The sequence below is a fragment of the Aethalodelphis obliquidens genome, unplaced genomic scaffold (assembly GCF_003676395.1).
Source record: "Aethalodelphis obliquidens isolate GAN/ISIS:26980383/991018 unplaced genomic scaffold, ASM367639v1 scaffold62, whole genome shotgun sequence".
Lineage (NCBI taxonomy): Eukaryota > Metazoa > Chordata > Mammalia > Artiodactyla > Delphinidae > Aethalodelphis > Aethalodelphis obliquidens.
In genome coordinates this window covers 1,190,371-1,217,979 of record NW_020838006.1, presented here as the reverse complement: position 1 = coordinate 1,217,979, position 27,609 = coordinate 1,190,371, and the positions used below count along the sequence as shown (strand labels likewise).

Sequence of the window (27,609 nt, the reverse complement as noted above, 5' to 3'; positions counted from 1 at the left end):
ATAGACAATGATGGAAGACCAGACGCTGAAAACAACAAACAAAACCTTCCCTTAGTATTCATGTTGTCTGAAGTAAAGCAAAACAAACGTAACAGGCGTGTGTGTGTGTGTGTGTGTGTGTGTGCGCGCATATTATATATACATAAACTGAATCACTGTGCTGTATACCTGAAGCTAACAGAACATTGCAAATCAACTATACTTAAGTAAAAAACAAAATTTTTTTAAATAAAATATACAATGGAGAAAAGACAGTCTCTTCAATAACTGGTGCTGGGAAAACTGGACAGTTCATGTAAAAGAATGAAATTAGAACATTCTCTAACAAGATATACAAAAATAAACTCAAAATGGATTAAAGACTTAAATGTAAGACCTGAAACCATAAAGAAGAGAACAGTCGGAACGCTCTTTGACATAATTCATAGCAGTATTTTTTTTTGGATCTATCTCCTAAAGCAAAGGAAACAAAAGCAGAAATTCACAAATGGGACCTAAATAAACTTAAAAGCTTTTTCACAGCAAAGGAAATAATCCACAAAATGAAAAGACAACCTACTGAATGGGAGAAAATATTTCCAAATGTTATGACCGATAAGGGGTTAATATCCAAAATATGTAAATACCTCATACAACTCAACATCAAAAAAACAAACAACCTGATTAAAAAATGGACAGAAGACCTGAATAGACATTTTTCCAAATACAGATGGCCAACAGACACAGGAAAAGATGCTCAGCATCATTAATCGTCAGAGAAATGCAAATTCAGACTACAATGAGATATCATCTCACATCCGTCAGAATGGCTATCATCAAGAAGCCATTGGTGCAGCTACTATGGAAAAGAGTATGAAGGTTTCTCAAAAAAACTAAAAATAGAGTTACCATATGACCCAGCAAGTTCACTCCTGGGTATATATCCAAAAAAAGTAAAAACACTAATTCAGAAAGATACATGCACCCCAGTGTTCATAGCACTATTTACAATAGTCAAGATGTGGAAGCAACCTAAGTATCCATTGACAGATGAATGGAGAAAAAAAGATGTGGTATATATGTACAATGGAATGAATACTACTCAGCCATAAAAAAGAATGAAATTTTGCCATTTGCAACAACATGGATGGATTTGGAGGGTATTATGCTTAGTGAAACAGGTCAGACAGAGAAAGACAAATACTGTATGGTATCACTTATATGTGAAATCTAAAAAATAAACTAGTGAATATAACAAAGAGACAGGTATAGAGAACAAACTAGTGGTTACCAGTGAGGAGAGAGAATGGGGGAGGGGCAAGATAGGGGTAGGAGGTTAAGAGGTACAAACTACTATGTATAAAATAAATAATCTACAAGGATATATTGTATAGCACAGGGAATATAGCTAATACTTTATAATAATTATAAATGGAATATAACCTTTAAAATTGTGAATCACTGTGTTGTACACCTGAAACTTACATAGTATTATACATCAACTGTATCTCAATAAAAAAATGAAAAAGAAATAGGAGTTTTAAAACATTTCCCCAATATTCACATTATTCCAAATATACCCTCTTTTTTCTGCTCATTTATTCAATGAGACATTCTATTTTATGTTTTTAAATAGCTGTCATGGATGCACTGGTAGAAGATGATATCTGCATTCTGAATCATGAAAAAGCCCATAGGAGAGATACAGTGACTCCAGTCTCAATATATTCAGGAGATGAATCTGTTGCTTCACATTTTGCCCTTGTCACTGCATATGAAGACATCAAAAAACGACTTAAGGATTCAGAGAAAGAGAACTCTTTCTTAAAAAAAAGAATAAGAGTTTTGGAAGAAAAGGTAATTTATCTGTTTACCTTCATTATGTTTGTGACTTAATAATTCAAAGCATTTGAAATTTTAAATATTTTTCTGCTCTGTCTTCCATGAGTACCAAATTTCTAAGGATAACTCACTGCTAATCTCAAAACCCTGGGCATTTTACTTAGCCTACTGTGTTTCACTTATCATAGTGCTTGGTGAATATTTGCAGAATAGGATTAACAACATGAAGGGATTAAAGTTCAAATATTTTTCTTACCTCTTTTTATCAGATTGCCTTACCTTCATAGCTGTATGTATTTTATTCAGGATTTTTTAATATGTGCAAAAAATTATATACCAACAAAGGAAATGAAGTGTCAAAGGAAGAAGTTCCTGGAACATTGTTCTGATATGTTTAATAACGTTTTCGTCAGTACTAAAATTTTACCACGACTGACATCTTTACCTCAACATTCTCCTTTGTTCTTGAACACACGTAATAAGAATGCATTTAACTGATGAATTAATGTCTTCTGTTTACACCTTTTAATGCAGAAACTGTTATAGAATACATAAGCAAGGTAGCTGATTCAGTTATAAATCATCAGATCTACTTAGCTTATTGGGAAATCTTCCTCACGCATCCATTTATTGGGAAATCTTCCTCACGCATCCATTTATTTTTAAAGTTTAACTTAGTTCATTTTTCTTCAGATCATAGTTTATGATCCTTAGATCTTCAGTGTAGTGGTACATTACAGACAGCAGCTTGCACAAAGGGGGAAGGAAATGATCTAGTTATAAAAACTTAAGGATAGGGCTTGGTAGAGTTTCACTCATTTGGAGGAAGTAAGAAAAGACTCAGTTGTAAAAATAATCAATTTCTTTGTATTCGTATGAATTTTCTTAATGACTATTAAATAAAATTGTGACATACTGGATAGAGTGACAAAAGGTAACATTTTGGAGCTTGTAGTTAGGTTTATTCTAAAAGTCAATAGAAAAATGTGATTTGGTATAAGTAACATTGGAAATATTTCTGTACTTTGTGACCAACAATCCTAATAATTTCTCTTCTGGAATAATATAGGAATTGAACTAACACGTCTATTCCTTAAAATGTCAAGTACACACTAACTTGATATTTTTCTGATGATGGAAATTAAATACTGTGTGCTGGCTTGGAAACACATAATCACTATGAAAGAATGCTGTACTGTGTTTAGTGTGACGAATTAATATTATAAATAGTTACTACAAAGTATAAGATACTGATTAAGTAAAAGCCTGAAAGAAGAGTTTTAAAAGTATCTGTTCTGTACTTTTTACTTTCTTAATCAGTAAAGCTTAATTGTGTGGAAGTGAAATGTTCACTTAATTGTAGTCCAGGCTTTATTCCTGCATTAGAGTAATTAAGGTCCAGGCTTTATTCCCTGCATTAGAGTAATTAAGGTAAGTCGTGCAGCCATAGAAGACTGGCTTATTTTCTTATGTAGAACGTCCTCTTAAGCCTTGTCTTCTAATTTTATACCATTAGCTTATAGGAGCTCGAAAGGATGAAGAAACAAGTTCTGTGGGACGAGAACAAGTAAATAAGGCCTACCATGCATATCGAGAGGTTTGCATTGACAGAGATAATTTGAAGAGCAAATTGGATAAAATGGTAAGTTGGTTTGAAAAGGATGGTATCTGTATGTTGTAAATGAGTTTTCTCCTTCAAGAGGTTAAAATTAGAAATGAGATATTTACACTTATTAGATAAAAAATTTGCATGGTCAAGGCAAAAATAGAAAATTTTGATAGGAATATTTGTAAGTTATTTCTATACAAAATATGTACTCAATATGTAATGATGTTTAGGTCCTTTTTTTTTTTTTTTTTTTTTTTGATGTTTAGGCCTGAAGTACATCTAACACCACTAACTTCTTTTGAAAAATCATGACTTAGTAGAGTTTATCACTGTGTTTTTTTTAAAAAACCAGTGAATAATATGTCCTAAGTTAGAAAAAGATTAGTGAAAAACTGAGTTCATTTCCCACCTTGCTTTTCAAAGGATAGGATCAGTTTTTTCAACATCTACCTGAAAATTAATATATAATACCAACCTATAGATTTTATTGAATGTAATTTGGCATTTTCTCTACTTAACTAGAATAAAGACAACTCTGAATCTTTGAAAGTATTGAATGAACAGCTACAATCTAAAGAAGTAGAACTCCTGCAGCTGAGGACAGAGGTGGAAACTCAGCAGGGTAGGCCACTTAAACGTGTTATAATTATTCTAACGCAATTAATACATTTTTCCATTCCTGTGTTATATCCATGATCAGTTTGCTATATCTGTATCCTAAGGACTTATTTTTTAATTTTTAGGCTTATATTAATTGCTCTGCTTTTACAAAGTACCAACTTTTAACTTTTCCTTGGATATAAATTGTACTTTTCCTAGAGAAAATTTGATGGTTTTTATTCAGGGCTAGTTTGCAGTGAAGTAGATGAAGAAAGGAGTAGAACCCCATCCTCTCCAAAGCCTCTTGCCCACTGCTAGACGCCCTGTCATTGAGTAGTTACAGTTGCTTCCCCCCGCCCCAATTTCTAAAGGTTGTTACCAATGTGCAGATGAGATGCTATGTTGAAAAGTTAAGAGTGGGAGATATGGGTATTAGCCTGCTCCCATGCACATTCATTCTGATGAGACAAGCTGACGAGTAGGCCTCTGAGAGACCTTTTGATGGGAGGTTGAGGTGAGATCTCTCATGGCAGCTGATTGGGTCTTTTTCTATGTACAGAGCCTAAGGAACCAAGTCAAGGGTTAGTCCATATCCAGTGGTATTGAGTTTGTACAGTGGAATGTTTATGAATAAAATTGTTCGGAAGTTATGTTCTAGGCCTGATGGTCAAACTTTATACTTTCTAAAGGGACTAGATGGAGTGATGAGCTGAGTGAGCATCAGTTCACTCACTTCATTTAATTCTTATCACTCTCAACCTTGACGTATATAGATTATTCATCCATATATAATTTCAGCATATGCTTGATATGTGTTGTATATTTTAAAGTTTCAGGCTGACAAATTTGCTCTTTAACCTAAACCAAAAATCAGGGATAGGGGTAATTAATACATTCTAAAATAAGATTGCTAGATTTCTTATTAGCATAGATACGTGAAAGTAATTACTGTTTTTCAGAAACTTAGTAATTGTTCATTATTTATATTGGTTTTTCTTTTAACCTGCATTTTATTGGCATAATCTTTTTCGAATTGCAACCAATGTAGAAGTCAGAAATAACAATTTTAATGTCCATCCTTTTTGTAGTGATAAGAAATTTAAATCCACCTTCATCCAACTGGGAGGTGGAAAAGTTGAGCTGTGACCTGAAGATCCATGGTTTGGAACAAGAACTGGAACTGATGAGGAAGGAATGTAGAGATCTCAAAATAGAGCTACAAAAAGCCAAACAAACGGTATTACAGAATTATTAAATTGAGAAATTCAGCATGCATATGTGTGCATCATATGTAGGATTTATTACTAAGTGTTAAATCATAGAGTTGACATAAATTATAACTACTTAGAGAGTCACATTATCTGAAAATTCACCTTTATCTTCCCCTTTAATCATTTTTGCTAAAATATGATAACTATACTTTTAGCATAATCCCAGAATTATATTATGATTTTGTTGTTTAAAAGATAATTTTTAAAAACCTTATTAGTTTATTAATTTATTAAAGCTGTTCTTTCAGACTTCCTTTCCTTCAGTTTCCTTAAGTCATTTTTTTCTCTGTAAAGTTTAAAGAGAACTCAGGTTTTAAGTTTCCCACTTCATTTAACGTAATAATTTGATTAATTTAGACATGACAGGAGACTTGCTTTTAGAATTACTAAAACAAAACTTTACAGCATCCACTAATTCTCAGAAGTCTAATACTTTTGGAGCAACTTTAATTTTCAGCTAATAGCTGAGAATGCAAGAATTGGGGTTGGTGGAGCGGGGGGGTGGGGGTGGGGAGCAAAACAAAAACCGTGCTTGAGCTGCTAAAGTGTGGTTAGCCTGAAGTCATCCACTGAAACACAAGTTGCCTCTCAGGTCCTCACCCAGAGTCTGTCTACTAATACAGTGATCCCTGGACAATGGGGTTGTGACCTTGGAGGTCTGCTTATACAAGCTTATACAAGGATTGTTTTCAGTAAGTATACAGTCGGTCTTTGGTATCTATGGGTTCCACATCTGTGGATTGAGGCCACCACAGTTGTAGACTACGCTATCCATTGTTGGTTGAATCCACGGATGCTGACCCGAGGATACAGAGGGACGACTGTGGGACTTGAACATATGCAGATTTTGGTACCCACTGCGGATCCTAGAACCAGTGTCCCGTGGATAGGATACTGAGGGACAACTTTACATTGGGTTCAGAAAAGCTTGGATAAATGTTTTCAATGTCATGACAATGCTGAGAATAAAAAGAAGGAATGATAGAGAAGCAGAGCAGTGTGGGAGCAATGCTCCAAACACAAAGTTTAAAATAATTATTACAAGAAATTGAAAAGTTTAATAGTCTGGAGTTCAATAGCCATTATATACATTCTATACACTTATGTATTTCAAACTAAGGTAGCCACGTAGATAATTATTTCTCAGGTCAACATTTTGCCCATCAGATTATCCAGCACTACTAAGGAGCTATGTCCCCACCCTAGGTTCTTCTGAGCAGCCACCATCTGAAAGAGGAGCTCCGCCCACGCTTCCTGACTGCCAGCCAGCACTCTGCCCTGAGTCCCAAGTGTCCTTAGATGAGCCAACAGGTCTCTCGTCTGTAATGTGGTCTTTACTGAAGGTGACCACTGGTTAAGAATGAGACAGGCATTAAGAATAATATAGCATCCTACCTTGGCCTTTACCCAGTGAACTCCTCTGAACTGGACAGTGAGAACTTGATTTGGAGCCCCCAGGCCTGATAAAGGGGAAACACCCACTATAAAAATTACTATCACCTCCCATTAGAGAAAAAAAAAATTGTTTTTCCTACTTGACATCTGAAGTTGATTTTCCTAGCTTTGCACCCGTGATCACATGCACAATTCCTTTAGCAGCTTCCAGCATCCTGTCCTGCAAGCCCAGTTGCCCGTAGCCCTTGAGAGGCTTCTTTTAAAAAGATGTGCTTGCAGGAAAAGATCTGCATCTTGAAGCTCTGAATTACAATTGTCAGTATATACTTTCTACTTGAAATGATTTGATAGCTTTTATAAATAATGGATATCTCCTTATAGAGTAAGAAGCAGAACCATGGAATCATAAAAACTTGGTTCATGATTGTGTTGCTTATTGTGACATTAGCAAACTCATTTAACTGAACTTTTTTCTATAAACTTGACATTAAATATCTAAGCAGCGTGGTGCCTAGTACATAGGGTATTCAATAAGTGAATGTGTTTCAAAAATTTTAATTAGGGTAATCCAGAAAAGCGCTTTAGGGGTGTATATGTGTTAATACAGTTCAGTTCTTATTATTTGTTTTCCACTAGGTGGTGCTAGAGGATAAATTTGCTTTTAGTTTAATTGATCTTTCACAAATCACAGAAACAGACTTGAAGGTAGAAGAAACTTTAGAAATCACTTGTTTTATTGCTGATGATGTTGCTTTATTGCTGAGTCTTTGTTGCTGAGACTAAGAAACTTTAAGAGTTGAAGGTGAGGGAAGGGAGGAATTTGTTTTTTGAAAAGGGGATTTAAGACACGGTCCCTTCTTCATAGGAATTTATTTGGCTGGAGGAGGGGAGATTTAAAGTCAAAAATGCTCACAACTAATATAGAGATATGAACCAAGGAAAGATGGAGTGGAAATTTATCAATTTATCAAGGGTTCCAAGTTTAAATCTTGGTATTGTGGGATGTGTACATTTCAGTCTTGTTTCAAAGGTGTTACTGGTCAGAGTCCTCTTGGATATGGGAGTCAAAGAGCAAGCTATGGAGAGAAAATTTATTTTCACATTAATAATCTTATATCTACTGTAGCCATACTTACAAATATTTTTAAGATGGTACTTTCTGTGAAACATATTTTATAATACCTTCTGAAGTGTGAAATAGCATCCTACATGGACAGAATAGTGGTGTTTTGGGGGCTTTGCTTTTTTTTAAAGTACTTAGTGAGCTCAGTTGATTGTTTGGTATTAAATGAGGTCAAGGTTCCAGGGTCATTTCCACTATGGGCCTTCTTTACTTTCTGTATCCTCCAGTTTTCCAGCCACTTATATTCAGAACAGTGGATCCTTTTAGAAAAACAGACCACTAGGACTGAAGCGTAGGAAACACTGGCTCAGTAAATGGAGTTGGTGTAGATGCCTAAGGTAGCCAATGACAGCCTCTTTGGAGATGCACAGTGTGCTGTGTGTACTAAAGGTTCTGAGCAGTCCTGAAGTACAGGAACCTATTTAACTTGAACAGTGTTTCCGAGGATTTTGTAGCTATGGGCCCATTTATGTGAAACTCCAACATCAGATGGCACAAGTTGGGAAACATATCCATTACTGCCTTTAGAACATAGCAAACTGATGACTGGCCAGGGACAGGGTCTTTGAGTATTAGAGACAATTCCTTTGTGCTTTTTACTAATTTACGTTAGATTTTCTGAATTGTTAGGTGGTAGCTGGAGAAATACTTCACCAAGCAAAACTGTTAGGTTTTTTGTTTTGTTTTGTTTACTATCATTGGCTTTAAAAACAAGTAAGATTGGGCTTCCCTGGTGGCACAGAGGTTGAGAGTCCGCCTGCCAATGCAGGGGACGCAGGTTCGTGCCCCGGTCCGGGAGGATCCCTCATGCTGCGGAGCGGCTGGACCTGTGAACCATGGCCGCTGGGCCTGCGCGTCCGGAGCCTGTGCTCCGCAGCGGGAGGGGCCACAACAGTGAGAGGCCCACGTACCACCAAAAAAAAACAAAAAACAGGGAAGGTTTCCATTGTGCGTATATGTATAAGTATACACTAATTAAAATGTGTATTTTTAATTAATTATACAGAGAAACGAAAAGTGACTTGATCTGATTCCTTCATTTCCTATGAGGAACAGGAAAGGAAAATGTCCAAGGTTATGTGCTTTGTTAGTGGTCAGACTTCCTCTGACTTGTGGGCCAGTTCTGTTTTCCCTCTCCACAGGGCTCCCTGAGATGCAACTAAATCATTTACAGTATTTAGTTGGTATTTTCTGAACAATCAGATCCAAAGACACTTCAACTTCTGTAGTACATTTTTTTTTTTTTTGCGGTACGCCGGCCTCTCACTGCTGCGGCCCCTCCCGCTGCGGAGCACAGGCTCCGGGCGCGCAGGCTCAGCGGCCATGGCTCACGGGCGCAGCCGCTCCGCGCGCACGTGGGATCCTCCCGGACCGGGGCACGAACCCGCGTACCCTGCATCGGCAGGCGGACTCCCAACCACTGCGCCACCAGGGAAGCCCTCTGTAGTACATTTTGATATTTTACACTCCCAAACTCAGAGGACTTATGAAGTCCTTTTGTGGCTTTTTAGTGTTCCACTTTAAAAAATATCATTTAGATTATATAAATAAGAAATGGTAAAGTTAAATTTTGTTTTCTTAGTTTATACTGGCCATTTCTGCTAATAGAATTAGTGCCTGTGGTAGTCATTTTTATTTGTTATAGACCCTGAATTGAATGCATTGCAAACAAGTGTGTTACAGAGTTATCTTAAATGTATTAAGTCCACTTTTAAATATCTTTTATAGGTTCTTTTTGTCATCTATAACCTAAACTACTAAAACTTGGAAGTATATAAGCACTTTATGAAGTCCTTTCCCTGTCATTTTCTTGTGGAAAGAAGAAATTTATGTTAATCTTTTTAAACAACCTGTTAAATTTTGGTACTTCTTTGTAATAATATCAAAAAGTGAAATACCAATAAACTTCCATTTTCTGGTGGAATTCACTCAGCTATACCTGAAGAAACAGTAATTTGATCAATTTGTTACCCTTTTTTGAATATAGATTTCAGATTGGTATCATCAGAAATACATTTTGTAAGACTCCAAGGTCTTTTATGTGAGAGCAAGTGTATTTTTTAAAGAAAATTAAAGCATTAATGACTTTAAATAATTGGAAATGATTTAGAAATACCTGTATAAATTTGGAGTTATTTCATTAAAATTGAATATAAGATACTAGTTTTATGCTGTACAGTTACAGATGTATTCTGTAAAAGCTGAAGCACGTGTAGGGTAATAAAGTATTGAGAATAAATAGAAGGTAACAATTACAACTTTTAAACTGTTTTTTAAACAATGACAGTATCCATCTCAGGAAGACAATCTGAAGAGCAGAGATCTCCAAAGACTAAGCATTTCAAGGTATGAACATCCTTCAGCATTCAATAATAATACATTATATAATAATAATTATTATTCTGTAGGCCACTTTGTATAGGTACATAGATTTCTGTTATGATTTAACCTTAAAAACAGGTTGACACTATTTGGGTACTGCATGTAATTTCTGATCACAATGTATTTATAAAAAATATTTAACTGTTCCTTAACAACAGGCTTGAACTTGGGCAGTAGAAAGGTGCATATTGTGATGCCTTAGATAAAATTTTTGAACATTCAGTAATATTTTAGATAGGATTTTAGGGAGCTAGTTGTGCAGAAGTATTCTGTAATTCTGATTTTTACATGAAGAATTATGCATTTTCATACACAGCAATATCACTTTGTCTTAAGGGCAAACTTGGACAGCCTTACTCTTTGATAATGACATGAATTTTAAGAGAACTGTCCTCTTGGGGTAAGAATAAAAGTAGCTATCAGAGTTCATGTATGCTACTTCGGCCCTTTTTTTTCTCAAATATATATATCATTTTTATTTAAGTAACATAAGTGCATTGTTTTATCTGATAATTTTTGTTCTGCTATGTTAACATCCCCTCTCTCCTTGGATGCTTCCACCCAATGAAACATACTCATTTGACTTCATGGTTTGCTCGTTTGGCTTCCAAAATTTACTGAATTATCTCATACCTATTCTTCCTATCAAAAATCTAATGGAGAGAAATGCTCAGTTGGGGAAAACAGTATGAGGAAACATGGTGCAGCCCCTCTTCCTGTGTGAAGGGCCAGCAGTAAGTATTATAGGCGTCATGGGCCAGAGTCTCTATTGCAGCTTCTCAGCCCTGCCATTCAAACAGTAGTTCACTTATACCTTCAACTTTCATCTAAATATACAGCAAGGAAGTTTTTCCTTTTTTTAAAACATGTGTCTAGTATAGCGTCCATGTGAATTATTTTTCCAAGGTGTCTTCTATGTCAGTTACCTTCTTTCTTCCTGTCAACCTAGGTTTCCCCTTATTAATTTTGTTGTATTTGTCATTTTTATAAGCCTTCTTAAACCATTTTTGGAAAGAAGCATGTTAGAATCAGTAGGTCAAATAAAAGGGCTTATATAGTTTATTAGAAGTACATGGTATAGAACAGGGCTTCTGCTTCCATTCATGGGCAGTGTTACATAATTTGGATCACTTCTTTTGAGAATAACTTGAAAAGTTGTCCGCCACCCACCAAAAAGATGTGTGTTTGAAGGCATCATATAACTAAAAAGACAGTGAAGGATCTCTACGCCAGGATTTGGAGGAGGAGGAAGGCCCCAAGAGATGAGTCTGGTTTCTGAGGCTGAGAACTATGTAATTGTGGCTTTGAAGTACAGTTTTGAATTCTCTAAAGCTCAGTATCAATTCAGGGTATCAACTGAGAAAAAGCTTTTAGAATGAATTAAGTTCAGTCTAAGAGTTTCTGTATGTTAAAGAACTGTGTAATTAAAGCGGGTCCTAATGGCTCCCCAGTGCTCAAGTACATTTCTGTGTTTGCAGACCCATAGCAGTGTGGATTGCAGAACTGATTAGCTCTCCCTCTTCTGGTTAGCAACTAGAAAACTAATAACCAAACTGTAGCTTACCCTTGGTAAACTTTATATCATGCATTTTTATGTTAGCCTCATTCCTGACTGCATTTTATCTTGTTTTTCCTTTACCTTATCATTTATACCTATTCACAGTTTATAGTCCTATGTTTTATTAGTCTTTAAGTTACATCATCCACTTCTAAATGGAACAATTCAGATGATAAATTAAGTTTACTATATTAGAAAAGCACGTAGGAATGTTTCCATAAAACCATTAACTAAAAGTTCAGGTATTTTTAAGGATTATTTTCCAGTTATTTGGAAAACTCCCCTTTTTGGAACACCTCCTTTTTTGCATTTCCTCCATCATATTGCCAGGGGAACAAGGTGGTACCATATTGTTTCCTGAGTGAACATGTTAATTACTGGAGGCCTTTTATATGTTCCTCATTGTATACAGTATCATTTAACAATAACAGCCCTGCCCATCAGAAACTTGGCCAATGTCCTGCCAGTGTACTAGTTGGGGTTACCTTTATGTTGTTGCCTTCAGTTCTTAAGCCAGATCTAGGTATGGGGTAACTTCTTCAGATGCAAATTCTTGGTTTAGAAAATAGGGATTAGGTTAGTGTTTTTCACACTGTGCTGTGTTGCCTTAGTTGATCATGAAATTTTGTGAGTTAAGACAAGCATTTTAAAAATAAGAAAACAGAATAGAACATAACAGAATATGGGTTGTAGTGTAAAATGATTGCCTGCTGTGCCTTACAATTAAAAATATTTGAAAGATGCTTGTTTGAAGAAATCACAGTTGTCAAGATATACATTTCAAAGTCTCTAGTTCTTGGCTAAGACTATCCCATACTTTCATTTTAATTCCTCTGGGGAATGTAATAGTTCAATAAATTTTCAAAAGCTAAAGAAAAATAGGGCTGAAGTAAAAAAAACAAAATCAAGTAGATTTTTCTTATACAAGGAATATTCAGTATTAAAGAGTTGAATGTACAGTGTCAATTAAGAAAACTGAGCTTTTACATAGTTTTTACTATGTAAGCTGGACACATGCCCCCTTGTTGAGATGTGGATAAGCAGGTTTCATTACGTTTAAAATTTAGAGGTGTGGAATTTTATACTGGGACGAAGAAGGTTGTGTTGGAAGTCAGTAGTTGGCAAATGTGATGAAGCTGAAGGTTATGATGATTTGAAAAATGTTACCCACAAAGGGCAGCAGTCAGTCACAGGACTGGATAGCTGAAAGGCAGCTTTGAACAGCAGCTTGTTAGAGTCAGGAAGTTCTCCGGCACCTGCTCCCTTGTGTGTGAAGTGAGCTCCCAGGTTGCCGCGTTTGTGTGAGAACCGGGTGAGGTGCCTGTCTAGCACATAGTACATGCTCAACCACTGTTAACTTTTTGTCTCATCTGTCTTATTTCTTAGGGTTTTCATTTGGGGTGCTTTGGTGTTGCATCTCAGTGTTCAAGTAGCTTTATGAGTTCTTTGTACACAACTATATATATCATTAGGATTTTGCTTGTATGGTATTTAAAGCAAAATTAATTTATATTCCCAGCTGGTGGGAGGTAGAAGGGGAACAGTTTATAGGCTCAAAAATACCTGGATAAGTAAAGGTTAGCTGGAGCTCTGCTAAAGATCTGTGGATGACAATTGTCCAGTCTTACTTAAGCAATGATTTGTTCAAGTAGAATTTAAAAAATTTTAACACACTTTGAAGACTATAGCACTTTAATATAAATGAAGTGTAAAGTAACTGCCATTACTTTGTTATCCACAAGAGGGAGAGCTTATACTTAGTAATAATTTTAGTTTTTTATATCTGTAGTTTTCTATTCAGGTGACATTAAGGGCCAAAGAAAAAGATTAGACATATGTTAAACTAGGTGACCTAGTTTTTGGTGTCACCTAATTTATAAGCAGTCTTCATTAAATTGAATTGGAAAATGTGTATTAGTGCTGCATTAACACCTCTATTATAATTTTCTCTTATTTTATATGGGTAGCTATTTTGAATGATGCAATGTTTGATATTCCAGTATCCAAACACTGTTTTGAGTACTGTACTTGCTTTTCTCCAAGTCAGGTACTGATTTACAATCTCAAGCCACTGTTTTTAATCTGTATGATTCATATCATGACTGTCTGCATGAATTAGCACATGTACGGTGTTTACACTTAGCTGCTACGTAATGTGAGTAACTCTTTTTGGGAAGCATGCTGAATGCCCAGAATTGCACCAAGGAACCACTGACTCTTCACACTTCAGACAGTTCCTATGTGAGACACTCATTGTAGCACACGGCTCAGATGTTGACTGCCGAAGCAGAGGTGGTTAACTAATTTTTGTGAAGTAATTATTTCACACCTATCAAAAACCTGCAAAAATCCCTGTGTTTTTTAATAGACAACTGGTTAACAAATGACGTTACAACAGATTAAAACAAGTAGATTTTTCTCAAAAGCAGTATAAAGTTTATTCTCCTGCTCCTATTGAAAGAATTATAGTCTGAGTGGAATGGGAATATTTTGACAAAAAAGGAATGTCATAATTCAAAATAACTGTTTTTGAATATATCTGTTGTTTCCATAATTAGAATAAGATATTAGATTTAGATATGAAGAGTGTTATCCTTGTAGTTTGTTTAAAGGTTTTTGTTTATAGCTAGACAGAAATTGAAGCATGACGTGACATGTTTGTTTAATTTGATTTCATTATTACTAAAATTATACTAATATCTTTAAGATGCAGTAGGGGTTGTTTGAACACTATGAAATCAGTTGTTCTTACGTATGTGTTGAAGATTTTGATTTATTTAGTTGGCAACTAAGAACCTAAAAAAAATCATGAATATGCAAATAAGAATGCTTAATGGAAGATGAAACTCAATAAAATTAGGTTTAAAATAACTGATTTATAACTTTTCAGATAATTGAGGTAAAATGAGAGGTATTTGTGAAGTTTTTATTTCTGTTTCATATAATCCTCTCTCCAGCTCCTTTTCCCTTACCAGGAAATCAGCTGGCTCTTCATGTCTTGTGCTGTCATGTCACATTGGTTTGGAACCAACAATATGAGACAGCCCAGTCAAACATAAAAGACTGGAATGCATGAAACCTAAATTTTAATGTGGGCTTCGGTGTACATTCAGAATTGATAACAGCATTTCAATTCACAACATCAGAACAGAATAATCAAAAGATAAATACAAATTCAAAATCCATCCATGAATGAATGTCACTTTATTTATTTATTTATTTTTTTGCGGTACGCGGGCCTCTCACTGCTGTGGCCTCTCCCGCTGCGGAGCACAGGCTCCGGACACGCAGGCTCAGCGGCCATGGCTCATGGGCCCAGCCGCTCAGCGGCATGTGGGATCTTCCTGGACCGGGGCACGAACCCGTGTCCCCTGCATCGGCAGGTGGACTCTCAACCACTGCACCACCAGGGAAGCCCTATTCTTGATCAGATTTGCAAGTGAAGACCATATTCCTTACTATTAAATATATTAACGCCACTGCACATCATAGGCTATCATAAAATCTCAGTCCTGAGGAGAGCACTATTAAACTCGTTGGTTAGAATACTTTTTATAATACCCTTCTGTTTAATATAGTTCAGTTAATTGATAAAAATTAGGTCAGTGTTATTGTGAATAAGATTTTTTCACTTGTTATAATGCTCTATTTAAATATTTTAATTATTTAATGAGGATGTTTTGTTTAATTTGTATTATTTCACAACAATTTGAGCAGAAATGAAGATAAGCTCATTTCTATTTTAAAGTTATTCCCTTCTCTCCACAGAGAATAATAACCGTTAACTTTTTTTTTTAAAAAAAACAACCCTGTATTTCAGTGATAATATGCAAAGTGCATACTGGGAACTGAAGAGAGAAATGTCTAATTTACATCTGGTGACTCAAGTACAAGCTGAACTGCTAAGAAAGCTGAAAACCCCAACTGCAATCAAGAAAGGCAAGTCAGGGTTTGCCGGAAACCACTGATTCCAGCCAAACTGCTCAAAGAGCAACTCGTTATCGTATCTTATCGAAATCTCATCAAATGAGTTTGATAAGCCAAAGTATATGTAGTCTATTCACAGCCACCCATTTTCTGCTCTGGCTTCAGCCTCATACTGGTCAACTTCACACATAAAGGTGTTGCTGATGTGTGTTTCTTCAGTACTGTATTCTTTTCCCCTTGTGGCTTTTTTCTCAGCCAAGTGTTGCTTATGTGTTCAAGGCTGAGGTGTTAAGTTTGCTCTAGTTGACCTTTTACCACAACTACTTCATATATTAAAAAAAAAAAGACACCAAAAGCTACTTTCATTCCAGTGCTACAGAATATACCAAAGACGTAGCTCTTTAAATTGTTTTTAAAGAGAGCTCTGATTCGTTACTTGGTTATTTTCATTTTTTGTAAACTTAATTTTTCTTTCCTTAAAGAACAGATTGTTTTGAATAGAGACTAGATGCTATATTCACTTAGCCCTTTCAACCAAACAAAAATTTTCATTGCTTTGCATATTTAACTGCTTGGCTGATTAAACCTTTTCCTGAGTTTTGTGTTAACTAGTAGTGGCTACTTTGCCAAAGCTGTTTCTATACTGAGAAAAATCAGTGCATTTGTACCTTTTATTACGTAATGATTGTATTCCTGTAAAGTTGTGTAATGTAAATTTGAATGCTGTAAACTTTATTTTTAAAGGAATGAGATGTGACTTTTTATTTTTTAAAAAATCATTAATTTAAAATTGTCATTTGCACCTCAAATTGTCCCTAAAGAGGGCACGAGAGATTTTATAAATAGTTCTCCTCAGAAATGTTTCTTGTGGGGTGGGGGACGTTGCATGTTGGGACAGAAAGCTAAATTCAGAATTGCCTTTCCGTTTCTAGGGTTAGTTACTTACGAACCAGGCAAAACAATAAGGTACTTTGGCATGCCCCAACTTAGTTTACGGTTCATTTTGTCCTCAGGTTTTCCAGTGGCCAGGGTTACATATGAGACAACTTTAAGTTGATGGTAGAAATAAGACCTCTCTTAAATGAGACTCATGGAGTAATTTTTCAGTGAGCCTCTTATATACTAAATAGAACTTCCAAAAAATAATTAAGGAGAAATGCTCTCTACTCATTTGGAAACGCTTATTGTCGTGTCGTTTCTGAGCTGGTGAAGGATTTTAACCGCAAGTTTCTAGCACGTTTCCTACGACAGTGCCAGGCCTGGGGCCACCACTCTCCACAAAGAATTGAGTGCTTTGCGGAGTGGACAGAGATAAGCCCAGGTCACCTTTTCTCTAGACCCACATGTCACCCTGTCCAGAAGCTGAGCACTGTCACCTCCTCCCAAGAAAAGGGGCAGTGAGCTTATTTTTTAATGTGGTTCAGTTTCTTTCTCCTTTAAAACTAGAGTCAGGCCTTGGTGGCACTTGGTATCCGTACAGAGGGAGGGAGGCACGCCCTTGCTTTGTGTTGTCTGTGGCTGAACAGCAGCTGGAGAGCGGTCTGTTTTCTAAGCCATTACATGTTACTAAACTCATTTTTTTTGCTTTTTTTTGACCTATATTGTGACCATAGCAGAACTTACATTTACCATTATATATATTTGACAAGAAATGAGATGATTTTATAGCTTTTAATTTAAATTGTTTTATCCATAAAAGCCTTTAATATATATCAAATTTCAGTTGGGTCTCACCAATTCACAATGTAGTTATTTCTGGAAAAATTTACTTTTGGACCACCTATGGAAAACAGATTTGACTAAGCTAAGGAATATTACATCTAACAAAATTATTAAAACTTAAGAACAGCTTTCTTAGTCTCCACTGACACACAAACATTCTGCAAGCCTTCTCCAGCCATATTAAGAGCCAGGAACAGGGTCTTTACTTGTATTTTAAGTGAATTGGTTTCCAGCTTTTTAAAATAGGAATTTCCTCATGTTCACTATGATATGGGCGAGACAAGATTCCTGTGTCCATTTTGCAGACGAGAGAAGTGACACCTGGAGCAGTCAAGTGTCACCCTGTCAGTAAATAGCGGATCCAGGATTAGAACTGAGATCATCTGTCAACTTCAAGTCACACTGACACAGTGATCGCACTAACTTGGAAATGTCCATTTCCAGTTCTAGAATCAACCAAATTAACAAAGTGTTTGTTTACTGTTTTATGATCATAAATACCAGGACAGCTGATGCTTAGCCTGTGCTTTCTTTTCAGCTTGTGCCCCAGCAGGATGCATGGAAGACCTTGGGAAAGACAGCACAAAGCTGCACTTGATGAATTTTACTGCAACATACAAAAGACAGGCCCCTCTCTCACCAAACAGCAAAACTCTTTGTCATGCCACGTCTTCCCCTTTACCAGGAGATGCAAAGGTTTTATCAGAGAAAGCAGCTCTCCAGTCATGGACAGATCATGAGCGATCCATTCCTCACGATGGCACAAACTTTCAGGAACACAATTCTTATGGCAGAAATTCTCTGGAAGATAATTCTTGGGTATTCCCAAGCCCTCCTAAATCAAGTGAGACAACATTTGGGGAAACTAAAAATAAACCTTTGCCTTTACCCAACCTGCCACCACTGCATTACTTGGATCAACATAATCAAAACTGCCATTATAAAAATTAATTATGAAGAGATTTATGACGTTCTCACGAGGTTGCTGTATCTCCCTCAGTGGTTTTCTTGGGAAATCATTAACAAACTGAAAGCAGATTTTGATTAAACTTTTGCAGAGTTCTTCAGTATTTACATTTGCACATAATGTACCCTATTATGTAGTTGATTTTTCAGTGTGAAAGAACACCCTCCGGCTAAGAATCAGATATGTGTTACTAATTAATAAACCTAAGGTGTTTCACAATGACAACTCTACCTTTGATGATAATTGTACATTTCTGCCCATCACATGAAGAATGGAATTGAAAGTTTTCAGACACGGTTTTACAAAGCATGTGAAATGCCTAACTCATAAAAATAAAGGAGACCATTGTATCAGAGAAAAAGCATGTTAAGTTGCTTTAAGTTGCATAAAGGAGTGAAATGGCAATGTGACTTAGGTTATATTTCTGCTGACCTTATAATGCGTAAGGATAAGGAAATTACAGTGGAACAATATTATCTGGGTTATTGCATCTATATGTGGTATTGTGTCTCAAAGTATAAGATTTAAAGTCATTTTATGATCACGATGTTGATAAAATTTAAAGTACAATTTGGATTTTAAGACTTGAAATCTGCTCGTTGAAGCCAACTCTGTCCTGGTACATCCCTCAAGTCTTAATTGAAAAAAAGTGATGAAATAGTTGAAAAACTGTGGTGTGTGAATAAACTATTACAGTCATATACATTATCCAGTTAGAAGTAGGAATAGTATCACAAAGGCTTCAGTCTAATCTGTCCTTCAGTGCTATAGTGAAAATCCCAATGGGTGTGTAACTGTATAAAGCCGTTTTCTTCAAAGGGTCTACACCTGCTTGTTACGTAGAGCAGCTTATTAACTGGTTAAACTTTGTTTTGAAATGTAATGATTTTACTTACTGAGAAAGTGGTTTTTAATTAATTAGAATCCTAGAAACCAAATTCTGTGCTGTATTGATATATGATAATAGTATAATCATGAAATGTCCCCCAACGCTTTGATTCTAAGAGCCTATCATTTATAAACAAGTAACAAGGATAGCTTCATATGGAAATTTCTCTGTATTCTTTCAGGGTGGTGGTATTAAGAATATTAGTAATATATGTCTCCGTTCCTACATCTTTTGCCTGAGATAAAGCGTTTCATGTAGAAGGCCTTTATCCTTTTTGATAGACAGTTGCAAACACCTTGGACTCAAAAGAATATTTCAAATCTCTTCTACATTAACTGAATAGCATACATATATAAACAGTGTTCACCATTCACCAGATATTTGTCTTTCTATTATCTTACTCACTTATTCAAGCTTGTCTGTGATTAATGGAGTTGGTGTCAGATGCTGGAATTTATTCTGACCAATGAACACAGCTGACTCGAGGGAGTACAATCTCCTGCCAAGTAATAGAACAAAACCCAGTATGCATAAAACAAATACAAGACCCCAGGCTTTAGCTGAAGGAAGCAACTACCTGTGTAATAACAAAGCAGCAGAAACTATTTGTCATGTGGCTGCATAAGGCTGTACATTATATCTAATCTCTAATGTAGCTTACTGGTTTGCCTTTTTTAAAACCAAGATGGAGCATTTTCCTTTGTAAAGAAAATAAGTCATATGACATAATGGCTTGATTAATGTTTTGAACAATGCCAAGACATTACTTAAAATAAATTATTTTTGTTTGAAATTGAAGTGGAAATATTGTCCTTGCCTAAATATTCCAGGGTCATGTACTAATTATAGGTTGTTAATCTGATTCATGTAACAGACATTTGTCTTGTTAAACCAACTTCTGAATGGAGACAATGCTTTTGCATCTAAACAATAGGGTAGCTATCAAACAGGTATGCTAGATGTTCTTGACAGTTTAGAGTGCTAAACAAATGATGTAAAACTATTTAGGAAAGGGTAACCAAAAGAAATTTTCCCAGTCATAAATTTTTAAATGTATTTTATGATCATTTCTGTTATTGGTAAGATTCAAAGAGAAGTGAGAGAATGGCCCATCTGTAGCTTATTTAAAATGGAAAATTTTGTTGACTTGTTTCATACTAGTTGAAGCTTGCTCCAAAGGACTTCCCTTGAAAATTTCTTTAACCTCCAGATTTTCATAAGGATAACCCAATTCAGCACATCCATAACTCAACAGAGTGAAAAGAACACGGATAACAACAACAACAGCCTCTCAATCCTCCCCATTAGCTAAAATACAAGTTACATCTTCTCTAAAAGGAAACTGAGGTTCTGCTAAAGTGGAACCTAATTCATAACTAGAGCAGGGATGTACCTCTGTGGAACACAAGAACCAAAGTAGAGGGGAGAGTTCAGGCTTCAAGCACTAAAGGACTGAATCCTGTGAAAACAGTCATGGTCTCATGCAGAAACGCTGTCTGGAGAAGGCAGATCGTACGGGTAGAAGATCTGTGGCCTGTAACTGAACAGGAGAGGGTCAGCAGAGGTGCAGGGGTGCCAGCCAGAGGAAGAGCCGAGTGGACGGGGACGGATTCCCCAGAGTACCATGCATGCAGTGGACATTTTTATACTCTATAACCTAGTCTGTCTAGCACTTGTGGGGAAGCAACATCTACATAGATGAATTTTCCACATAAAAATGAAGCTGGCCCCTCTAATTCTAATTAAAATAATTATAAAATAACCACAAGTTGTATATTTTTAGTAGCTTTTTAAAGTAACCATTTTGCCCTTTCCTCACTTAAGTCATTGAAAACAAACTAATTCCTGTGCTCTAGGAAATCAAAAGGCCCCCAGAGGAGCATGGGCTTGTTTACCCCCATGCCATGTGGTCTCTGTGGCTGTATCTGCTTTGCTTGTCTGCTCCTGTTGTCTCCCTCCTTTTGATCTGTATACCTGGAAAATGTGGTCTCTCTGGGTTTCAAGTAAGAGTCAAGTAGTTCCTTTGAGTGGTCTACTCAAGAGCAAAGTGTGGAACTTGAACATCGCATGGTTCTTTAGGGTCCTATTTACTTTTAACTCGATGGCCTCAGTTAAATCTTGTCCTAGTAGGCAGGAATTTCTATTTGTGATTTTAATAAAAACTATGTAAATACATAAAAATTTTACTTACCTGGAAACTAGTTGCAATGGCTATGGTGAAGAGTTAACAGCTCATAGGAAAAAAAGCAACTTTTAATATAAAAGCTGAATCTGGGATCAAATTATTACATCAGGACAGAAATTTTTTACACTAGTTCCTGAAACCACTACTATGTTACAAAATGGTCATTCATCCTTATAAAGAACCTCTCACCGCTGTGGCCTCTCCCGTTGCGGTGCTCCGGACGCGCAGGCTCAGCGGCCATGGCCCACGGGCCCAGCCGCTCCGCGGCATGCGGGATCCTCCCGGACCGGGGCATGAACACGCGTCCCCTGCATCGGCAGGCAGACTCCCAACCACTGCACCACCAGGGAAGCCCAAGAAGACTTTTTAAAAGATTAAAATATTTTCAGTAGCAGAATTAACAGGTCAAGGAATGCCACTACATTTTAGGAAATTTTCTATTAAAGATGTAAGTAAAACTAATTCATGTACAAGCACTTATCTCCTCATCTATGTTTCCAAATAAGCCTTTACTTCTACTAATAACCATTAAAGCGCATTTACCATGTCCAAGACTCCAAGTATGTCCAAGTACATACTCTACTTCCCTACTCAGTTAATCCTCAGTGGTGGAGCCAGGTTCATGACCATCCTGCTATACTGCCAAGTTATCAACTCCTTTGAAGGCTTCCATTCCTGCTTTCCTTTAGTTACTTCTGGTCCCATGATTAGTCTATAGATTGATGAGTAAGATTCATGTGGAAACCTAAAGACTGGTATCACTGTTAGAGAACTATAGCTGTTCTCTATATGAAAAACCCCATTACAACCCAGGCAAACCATGTCCCATTTCCCTGCTCATTCCTATGCCATTCAATAAACTCAACTTTGAAGTTTAAAAAAATATATTTTAGATAAAATTATTTCCATAATTAAGGATAAACCCATTATGCCCAGGTAAACCATGTGCCAATTCCCCACTTACTCCTATCCCATTCAATAAACTCAACTTTGAAGTTTAAGAAAAACCTTTATTTCAGATAAAATTATTTCCATAATTAAGGATAAAGCAGACACTTCTTTGAGTCCATCATTTCAGGTGACTGTGATTTCCATGAACATTGGCGTTACTGAGTATCATTTGAATATTTGCCTACATGCTTGTGGGAAGCTTCTGCAGCCTTTTCTTGGTAGGAATTCCAGTTTTTCTGAATTCTTCCCTTTCCTTCAGGTATTCCATTTTGCATTCTTCATAAAAGGCTGGATCATTATAGCTATGAAAAAATGAAAATCTTTTAAAGGGAATCACTTTGTAAGCATATAAGCTTATTTTAACAATAAATTCAGACATCCGGTTCATCAGGCACAATCTTTAGAAGCAGGTTTTTAGTAATGGTCATAAATTCATTGTAAACATTAGGCTACCAAATTAAAGAAAAAAAAGACCTAATGGTTCTTTTTTGAATACCAATGTCCCAGGATAGGACAATGGGAAGTCAGGGCACCCATCCTCAGGGATCCATGAGAGCAGACAAGACTGCATCACAATTATGTACACAAAGTACTACGGCAGTTGTGGCCCGAAACATGGGGCAGAGTGGAAAAAGGGGAGCTGTCAGGGGGAGACGTTTGAGTTGCATTTTGAAGGACCAACAGAAACCCACATAGAAGGCACATGTGGAAAATCCCACAGATGAGGAAAAACTGTGATGCATGAAGAAGGACAAGTAGATTAGTACCACCATAGCAGATCATGTGCAGGAGAAAGGGCATGAGATGCTGGAATGGGGAGGGCCAAATCATGGCGATCCATTCATGCCCCACTGAGAAGTCAAATCTACCCTGAACGGGCACTGTTCACAAAGCAACTGTAAGATCAGTTCTGTGCCTTAGATTGGGGGCCCCCAACCCCTGGGCCACGGACCGGTACTGGTCTGCGGCCTGTTAGGAACTGGGCTGCACAGCAGGAGGTAAGCGACGGGCAAGGAGCAAAGCTTCATCTGCCGCTCCCCATCGCTCGCATTACCGCCTGAACCATCCCCTCCCCGCCCCCACCGTGGAAAAACTCTTCCACGAAACTGGTCCCTCGTGCCAAAAAGGTTGGGACCACTGCCTTAGATGAATCTGACAGCATGTGGCAGATAGGCTAAAGGTGGGCAGCAAGGGTGTCCAATAAATAAGCTATTATAATAATCCAGACAAGAAATGAGGAGGACCTAAGCCAAAGGAAGCACAGTTCTGATGAAAAGGATGAAGTGGATCTGGGGGAGAATGAGGAGATGAAATCAACAGGAGATCAGGAAGATTCTAGATCCAAGACAACTATAATTCACAAAGACACGAGGCAGGAGTCAAAGGAGCTCAGTTCGGTTTCGGACCAGCAGAGGGAAGTGGAGACATGCCATGACCCATAGGAAGCAGCTGAATTCCACAGGTGCAAACTGAGCTTTCTCAGATTTAAAACGGAGAAGAGAACCTGGGGAACCAGCCTTAAGGAAGAGGTTAAGGAAGAAAAGGTGGAGAAGAAATAGGTAGAGATGCCGAGGAGACAGGAAAGAGCTTAAAGAGGGAAGCCAGATGGAAGGGACTTCCAGGGGCTTCCAGAGAGGGGTCAAGTACCAGAGAAAAGATGGAACCTCCCAGAAGAGCAGTTCCAGTGTCGTGAGGGCAGAAGCCAGACTGCAGTTTACTGAAGGATGAGTGAGAAGAGACGGGGAGAAATAATAGAACACAAAACTGACTCAGGGTGTCACCAGGCGGAGATGAGAGAGGGTAGTGGCTCCACCCATGGAATGTTGACAGTAAGTAAAGCAGAGCCCCCACTCAAGCAAAGACAAAAAAGCAGTATTTCTTAGAGTATGTTGAGACTTGAGGTCAAGTAGAATTCTTCCTAATAGCTCTCATTTCTTTCCCACAAATGTCAGTCACTCCTCTTGGTTTGCTCCCCTCTCTTCTAAGCAGTTACAGCCTCCCCCTGCACCCCAGGATGGACTGGGACCTGTTATCTTCTCCATCTCTAGGGGGCGACAGATGGCAGGATATGCCAATGATTAATATCCAGATAACAAAAGCTAACAAATAACACAGACAAACTTTTAAAAAGAGCTAACAATTACTGAGTACATAGTATCTCCTATGTGCCAGCGCTGGGGTGACGTGTTTCCACGTGAGGAAGAATCACCCCACCTGACAGTGAGGACCCTGCATGGGTTGCAGGGGGAGCTACGCCCCGGGGGACCCAGGAGACACCAGCTCGCTGCCTTCCCCATGGTCCCTGCTCCTGGCTCCAGTGCTGCCCTGTCCCAACTAAGAATAATGAGTCCCTATGATATGATGACTGAAACCAAGGTGTCAAAATCTTTCAATCAATGTACAAAAGGGAATTTAACAAATTCAGTCACACAAATGTGAAAGAGGTTCATCTATTCATTCAACATCTCTTGGCAGCTCTAGGGACCAGAACTCTTACTTCTCCACAGTTAAACACTTAGTGCAGGTCTGGGCTCATAAAAAAGAGCAGCTATTAGAATTGTTTATTGACTTGAGCAAAGACATGCGGACTTGGAGTATGTTTCCTCATCTATAAATGTAGAGGTTCAGTATTCTAAAAGAGTCTATAAACTCATGTGTACATTATTTGTTATCAAAAAAGAAAACAATTTAAGATTCAGATAATCACCACATTTTATGTAATTGCCTAAGAAGTATCAAACAATCCTGACACAGATGCTTCACAGGCTAGGGGAGCAGAGTACAGAAGGAAGTAAGGGTTTGCCAAAACTAAGATCTCACGGACAACTACCAACTCCCTACTCACTAAAGCACTGTATCCACAACACTGCCTGTCAATAATGTGGGTGATAAAACATGTGGGGAGATGAGCAGAAAGCAGCTGCATTCAAAGGCCTCTGCATATTTTTACTTTAAGATTCAAGGAACTACAACAGAATATCAGTGAACATGATATTTAAGAATTATTTTTCAAAGTAATTTAACTTCAAAAATCTAAATTTACCTTTGTAGCCTTCATTTGATTTATTGCAACTCTCCTAGAAGTTAAATTACATTAGTCCAAAAGATCCCAAGGCTGGCAAAAGTACCTTTTCATTAGAAGAGATAAACATAATATATTCTATTTTCTGTTCATGAAAAGGAATTTATTAAATCATATGAAAAATCTTGTATTTTAATCAGATAAAATGCTGACAAACACACAAAACTTGAAAAGACCCTTCATAAATATGTTGTATCGTTTTTCTTAGAAGAATCTTTAACAAATTAAAATTTTAGACTCAGCCAACTATATGACAAATTTGGTGGGGAGAAGTAGAGATTACATGTAATGAGTTAAATAACATACTCTTATCTACTACACAGACTACACACACACATATACACAGGAGCACAAACGCTGAGGTAACTACTTACTAAGCAGTTAGACATTCTTTCAATGCAGAATTTTCTTTGCGGCATTTTACTACCATAAGGATTCCAGAGTCCTTGCAACATTTAGTGAAATCTGAAATAAAAAATTTGGAAGAAAAAAATGACCTGTAATTACATCACTGTAATTGTTAACAGCTCTAAAATATTCACTCATTTAACATCTATTACCTAGACTGTACTTGGCTCACAGGACATGCTCCACGAAAGACGTGTACATGGATGAAAGGCAGAATAAAAGTCCTTTACTCTGTAGATTTGAAAGGGGGAGAGGAGACCTCTGAGGTGAAGAGTGAAGGGACTTCACAGAGGCAGAATGTAGAGAGTAAGTAGGATTTCTAATTCAGACATACTTCATTGTACTGCATTTTACTACTGTGCAGACACTGCATTTTTTTTTAACAAATTGAAGGTTTGTGGCAACACTCCTTTGAGCAAGTCTATCGGCACCATTTTTCCAACAGCATTTCCTCACTTCATGTCTCTGTGTCATATTTTGATAATTCTTGAAATATTTCAAACTTTTTCAGTATTAATATAATTGTTACGGTGACCTGTGATCAGTGATCTTTGATGTTACTATTGTAACTGCCAACACAGAGAAGATAGCGAGAGAACTGGAATTGGAAGTGGAGCCTGAAGATGGGACTGAATTGCTGCATCTCCTGATAAGACTTGAACAGAGGGGAAGTCGCTTCTTATGGATGAGCAAAGACAGTGGTCTTGAGATGGAATCTACTCCTGGTGAAGATGCTATAAAACTTGTTGAAATGACAACAAAGGACTTAGAATATTATATAAACTTAGTTGATAAGGCAGCAGCAGGGTTTGAGGGGACTAACTCCAGTTTTGAAAGCAGTTCTACTGTGGGCAAAATGCTATCACACAGCACTGCAGGCTGCAGAGCAATCATTCATGAAAGGAAGAGTCCTTCGATGCAACAAACTTCATTGTTGTCTTATTTTAAGAAATTCACCCCAACCTTCAGCAACCCCACCCTGATCAGTCAGCAGCCACCAACATCAAAGCCAGATCCTCCATCAGCAAAAAGATTACGACTCGCTGAAGGCTCAAATGATGGTTAGCATTTTTTAGCAATAAACTATTGTTTAGTTAAGGCATGTACATTCTTTTTTTGGACATAAGGCACACTTTAATATAGTGTGAACATAACTTTTAAATGCACCAGGAGACCAAAGAATTCGTGTGACTCGCTCTATTATGATATTTACTGTATTGTAGTGGTCTGAAACCAAACCTGCAGCATCTCCAAGGTCTCCCTACAGAGAAAAAGAGTATATTCTATGGATGAACAACAAGGTTCTACTGTATAACACAGAGAACTATATTCAAAATCCTGTGATAAACCATAATGGAAAAGAATATTAAAAAAAGAATGTATATATATGTATAACTGAATCACTTTGCTGTACAGAAGAAGTTAACACATTGTAAATCAACTATACTTCAATTTAAAAAAAAAAAGAGTATATTCTAGAAGAAATGAATAAGAAGAGGAAAAGGGGAGTTATGCCCAGACACAGCCCTCTGGGGGCCAGTTTCTGTGTGTCTTCTGATGGCATCAATTTACCCTCTTTCTTTCACACAACCTGCCATGGTCCTTCACTTCTGATAATAGGGCTCCCATCCCATTCCTGAGTCAACTCTGAAATGCCCCAGAAAATCCAAACGGCTTTCTATCACATTTCCATTCTGGTAGTTTCCCTTTTAAATTGTA

General features: G+C 37.1%; 2 protein-coding genes across 5 annotated transcripts in view; one reads left to right on the top strand and one right to left on the bottom strand.

Annotated features, from left to right (window-relative positions):
• AZI2 (5-azacytidine induced 2) overlaps window positions 1-20,062 on the top strand; it is a 36,452-nt gene extending 16,390 nt beyond the window's left edge. Inside the window, exons 2-8 of the mRNA XM_027088326.1 lie at window positions 1,616-1,836; window positions 3,338-3,463; window positions 3,953-4,052; window positions 5,119-5,267; window positions 10,107-10,165; window positions 15,580-15,698; window positions 17,947-20,062. Of these exons, the coding sequence (XP_026944127.1) occupies window positions 1,621-1,836; window positions 3,338-3,463; window positions 3,953-4,052; window positions 5,119-5,267; window positions 10,107-10,165; window positions 15,580-15,698; window positions 17,947-18,359 (1,182 nt within the window). The 5' untranslated portion in view covers window positions 1,616-1,620 and the 3' untranslated portion in view covers window positions 18,360-20,062. The remainder of the gene's footprint in view (window positions 1-1,615; window positions 1,837-3,337; window positions 3,464-3,952; window positions 4,053-5,118; window positions 5,268-10,106; window positions 10,166-15,579; window positions 15,699-17,946) is intronic.
• Window positions 20,063-22,438: 2,376 nt separating this feature from the next.
• Window positions 22,439-27,609, bottom strand: part of CMC1 (C-X9-C motif containing 1) — a 74,966-nt gene continuing 69,795 nt past the window's right edge. For all 4 annotated transcript variants that reach the window (XM_027088359.1, XM_027088362.1, XM_027088361.1 and 1 more), the window contains exons 3-4: window positions 25,857-25,947; window positions 22,439-22,702 (exon numbers count right to left, since the gene is read on the bottom strand). In XM_027088359.1, the coding sequence (XP_026944160.1) occupies window positions 22,582-22,702; window positions 25,857-25,947 (212 nt within the window). In that variant the 3' untranslated portion in view covers window positions 22,439-22,581. The remainder of the gene's footprint in view (window positions 22,703-25,856; window positions 25,948-27,609) is intronic.